Source organism: Enhydra lutris, unplaced genomic scaffold (genome assembly GCF_002288905.1).
Source record: "Enhydra lutris kenyoni isolate GAN:26980312 unplaced genomic scaffold, ASM228890v2 scaffoldscaffold12, whole genome shotgun sequence".
NCBI classification, from domain to species: domain Eukaryota; kingdom Metazoa; phylum Chordata; class Mammalia; order Carnivora; family Mustelidae; genus Enhydra; species Enhydra lutris.
Window position 1 is genome coordinate 28,847,782 of NW_019154096.1, and position 3,952 is coordinate 28,851,733.

At 60.5% G+C, this 3,952-nt stretch overlaps 1 protein-coding gene across 2 annotated transcripts; it reads right to left on the reverse strand.

Annotated features, from left to right (window-relative positions):
* Positions 1–212: 212 nt before the first annotated feature.
* Positions 213–3,647, reverse strand: LOC111144917 (catechol-O-methyltransferase domain containing 1). Of its 2 annotated transcripts, none has more exons than XM_022499522.1 (7): positions 3,095–3,647; positions 2,812–2,939; positions 2,445–2,550; positions 2,234–2,352; positions 2,084–2,138; positions 1,675–1,808; positions 213–723 (listed from the first exon to the last, which is right to left on the reverse strand). In XM_022499522.1, the coding sequence occupies exons 1-7, from the start codon at positions 3,186–3,188 to the stop codon at positions 652–654; spliced, it is 708 nt and encodes a 235-aa protein (XP_022355230.1). In that variant the 5' UTR covers positions 3,189–3,647; the 3' UTR covers positions 213–651. The 2 variants fall into 2 exon arrangements, with proteins under 2 accessions (XP_022355230.1, XP_022355229.1); XM_022499521.1 differs by lacking the exon at positions 213–723 and adding an exon at positions 1,179–1,431 and having other exon boundaries at positions 3,095–3,646.
* Between the last annotated feature and the right edge of the window lie 305 nt (positions 3,648–3,952).

Genomic DNA, 3,952 nt, shown 5'->3' on the forward strand with positions numbered 1-3,952 from the left:
TTGGCCTTGTTTCTTTTCTTTCTTTCTTTTTTTTTTTTTTTTAAGATTTTGTTTATTTATTTGACAGAGATCACAAGTAGGCAGAGAAGCAGGCAGAGAGAGAGAGGGAAGCAGGCTCCCCGCTGAGCAGAGAGCCCGATGCGGGGCTTGATCCCAGGACCCTGAGATCATGACCTGAGCAGAAGGCAGAGGCTTTAACCTACTGATCCACCCAGGTGCTCCTATGGCCTTGTTTCTAATAGTCTCCAGCCTTAGAGGACCCAGGCCTAACCCTGGTTCAAAACCTAACTATTCTAGGCTGAGGCAGTTAGTGGAAGAATACTTAATATCTGCCTTGACCTTCACCTGTGACATGGAGACACGATCTTCCTGTAGGACTTCTGTGGGACTGGGATTAGGGAAGTCCAAATGAGGAGTGAAGGGCCTGGCTCCCTATCCACCTCCTCTCATAGATGTTGGTGTGGGAAAGCCTAACTTTATATTCATCTTCTTATGGGGAACTTTTAAAAACTGCCATACTTGATAGTCTCCTACCTATAGGCCTGTTTCACTCCTTTCTGGCCAGTGATCCCACCCAGTCCCTCACCTTCCTCCAGGACTTCAGGGGGAGGACAGGATATATACTCCAACCTTGAGGTCCTCAGGTCTAGGTCAAGTGGCCTGGTTCTGAGGTGATGTCCACTGAGCAGAGCCTCCACTGCAGAGGTGAGGTCGAGCTGAGTTCTGTGAAGACATGGGCAAATAGAACTGGCATAACCCATGAAAGCGCCCAGTGGCGAACCTGGTTGGCTACAAGGCCTGTTTCCTGTTGAACTCCAGATAGAGTTTTCCAGCCAGTCCCAGCTGCACCAAACAAGACCTTCATTCACTTGCCCCTCCTAGGAAGTGAAGTAGGAGGGAGACCAAGGGGTGGGGGCTCTACCTTGCAGCTAGCCCTCAGATCCTGTGGCATGGAGGCAGACCTGAGGAGCTGGCCTCCTGTATGTATGTGGCCAGGTCAGTCAGAACTTTATATCCTGCCTCCAGTTAGCTGGCAGTAGACCTGGTGCCAGGTGGCTCTCAGGACTGTGCCAAGGAAGGGATGACATCTGACCTCAGGGCCCCCTTTTGGTTTAGAACCTGCCAATGCTGGGCCTCCTCCCTACCCACTTTAGCGCCAAATATGGAGGCTCAGAAGATCGTGTCCCAGACCCCACTTTATTGTCGAATTTAAAAGTCAGGGTTGATGTCTGGGGTTCCCACATCCCTTCCCTTGAGACCACGCGCTGGGGGCCGTCCCTAGATCTTGAAGGCTAAGGTGAGGCCGTCGCCCAGAGGCAGGAGGCTGATGTGGACCCTGGCGTCCCGCAAGATGCGCTCATTCAGGTTTCGCACACACTGGGCCTCGTTGTCCCGTGGTTGAGGCTGTAACACCTCTCCGCGCCACAGGACCTGCGGAGGGGCGGGACATGGGGGTGGTAGCAGCAGAGGGAAGAGGGAAGGTGCCTAAGCGAGCAGGGCAAGAGGTGGAGACCTCGGACCACAGGTGGGGAAAGCCTAGGGGACTGAAGGGGGCAGCCTACATGAGTGCACTGGGTGGGGCTTTGTGGCTTGGGGCGAGGCACAGGGAGTAGCCAAGTGAAAAGACGGAGACCGAGTGTGGGGTTTTCCTTCTCCCCTGAGCCTATCCCTTACACTGAGGATCGCGAGGATGCCTCCAGGGCGCAGCAGCTGCAGGCATCGCTCATAGTAGGCAGTGCAGTTCTCCTTGTCGGCATCCACCACCGCCATGTCGAAGGTGCCGGCCTCCCCTGCGGCCAGGAGCTCATCTTGCAGGGGAGGGGGGCGCAGATGTGGCTGAGTCCGCAGCCCCAGCAGTCAGAAGCCCCTACCCAAGCCTGACTAGGCGCTGTGACCATTCAAGGGACTTTGGCCTGGAGGGGCACTCTGCCATCCAGCATGTGGCCACATGGCAGCTGCGAAGCCAGGAGGCAGGGGGGCTGTCACTGCCTCAAGGCCCCCCCTGTGGACCTGGTCACTAGCGCGCGCCCAGTGGCCCCACTTGGAAAATGGTGCCAAGGCCCTTTCCACTCCGTTTGCTCACCCAGTGTCTCCAGGGCAGGCTTCAACCGAAGGTCGATCTTGTGCTCCTCCTCAGCCTGCGAAAGGAGTGGGATCAGAGCCAGCAAGTCTTTTATCCTGGAGCTGGGAGTGGCCAGGCTCCAAGGGCCTCTCAAATGTGTGGGACACTCACCTGCCTCCATAGGGGCCGCCCCAGCTCCGGGGGCCCCGGATTTACCTCACAGGTCACCACGCGTCCGGCCGGGGGCAGCGCTAAGGCCAATGCTAGGGCTGAGTAGCCTGTGAAAGTACCTGGGGGGGCAAGAGATATGGACAGGCTCGGGCCAGAGTTGGGGGACATCCCCGTGACTTAGGCCCCCAGAGATTCCGGCCGTGAGCCCTACCCAGGTCCAGTGCCTTCTTGGCCTTGATGAGTCGCGCCAGGTTGGCCAGAAGCTGGGCCTGCTCACAGGTCATCATCGAATCTCCCTGCGGCTGCTCTAGGGTCAGCTGTGTCGCGGTGGTGGGAGGGAAAAGGGTCGCGCCAGCACTGCCAGTCACCCAGCGCCTCCCCCCGCCCACAACCCCCTCCAGGTGCGCGGCCGTGGGCGTGGTGGTGGGGGGGACCCGCTCTCAGGAAACTCCCACCGCGCCCAGCCCGCGGAGTCCCGGAAGTCCTGAGAGCGCCATGGCCCAGCCCAAGGTCACACAAGCACGTGGGACCCGCTGGGTCTGAGGTGGGCGCCTGTTTCCGCCCCTGGCCCTGCTGACCAGCCGTAGGCTCCGCAGCGCCGGGTGCTCCCGCATGGAGCGGCTTAGCAGATACTGCCACAGGGGGTCGTCTTCAGGGGGCAGCAGGCGCTTCTCTCGCCGGGAGCGCCAGGGATGGCACCGTCTTCCTGCCGCGGAGGGGTCCGGGTCAGGGCCTGGGACTCCGGGGCGCTAGGGCGGAGCTTCACCCGCAGCCCGCCTCGCGGAGTCACGGGCTCGGCTCCCGCACCTGCCCCGCCTGCGGGGGCTCTGCTGGGGGTACCGCAGGCCCCGCCCTACTCACCCAGGAAAAGGCCGGTGGCGAAAGCGGCGCCCAGTGCGGCGGAGGCCAGTGCCAGCGCGGCGGGCACCGAGAGCCGGGGTGCGGGATGGATCATGATGTGGCCAGGAGGTAGCGAAGTACGGGGTCACTTGGCTGGGGCTCCTGGGCCCACACGGGGACCCGCCTGCCCTCCAGTCTCCGCCCTGTTCCGGCACTGCCCGCTGAGCTGCGGTCTCGACCGCCATCTGGCGACCGCACAGTGTTACTGCAAGCCCCGCTGGAGCGAGCCGGGCGCCATCTGGTGGCTGCACTCGGAACTGCGCCCGGAGAGGGGCGCAAACCCTGCGTCTGGCGTCTGGGTTTTCCCTGCCCGCCCCTCAGGTCTACCATCCTGGGTCAGGGAGGAAGAATGGGATGGCCCTCCTGGGTATGCTGCTGCTTATCGCTGCTGTTTCTGCCGGGACCCTGGGGCCTATGTGGGTGGGTGGGCCCTGGGTGTAACAGGGTAGCAATGAGTACGACGTGCTAGAAATGACAGGAGCTTGAGAGGGAGTGAGAGAATTAGCTGAGGATTCTGGGGGCAGGGGAGTAAGGGTATCCTGTTGAAGGAGTGAAGGACCTGGTTTGGAGACAAAACCAGAGGTGGGGCTTGCGAGTCCTGAGACAGGTCTCGTTGATGGGGCTCTGAGACAGGGTTCTTAGAATCCTCCCCCTGAGCGCCAGACAGACGTGGACCATCATTGGGGCCATCATCCTCAGCCTGTTTCCTTTGTGTAAAACAGGAACCGCAGTCTTACTGCAAATGGCACCAGATCCCACAAGCTGGCACACAGTAGGTGCTCAAGAAATGGCCGCTGTTGGAGTGGAGACCTCTGGGGA

What these genes read in the sequence shown, in the direction of transcription:
- LOC111144917 (XM_022499521.1), bottom strand. Translation starts at nt 3,188, where the DNA reads ATGATCCATCCCGCACCCCGGCTCTCGGTGCCCGCCGCGCTGGCACTG. An exon ending in CGCCACCGGCCTTTTCCTGG is followed by an intron (nt 2,940 to 3,094) that starts GTGAGTAGGGCG and finishes CCTCCGCGGCAG; the next exon opens with GAAGACGGTGCCATCCCTGG. An exon ending in GGCGGCCCCTATGGAGGCAG is followed by an intron (nt 2,139 to 2,233) that starts GTGAGTGTCCCA and finishes CTCCTTTCGCAG; the next exon opens with GCTGAGGAGGAGCACAAGAT.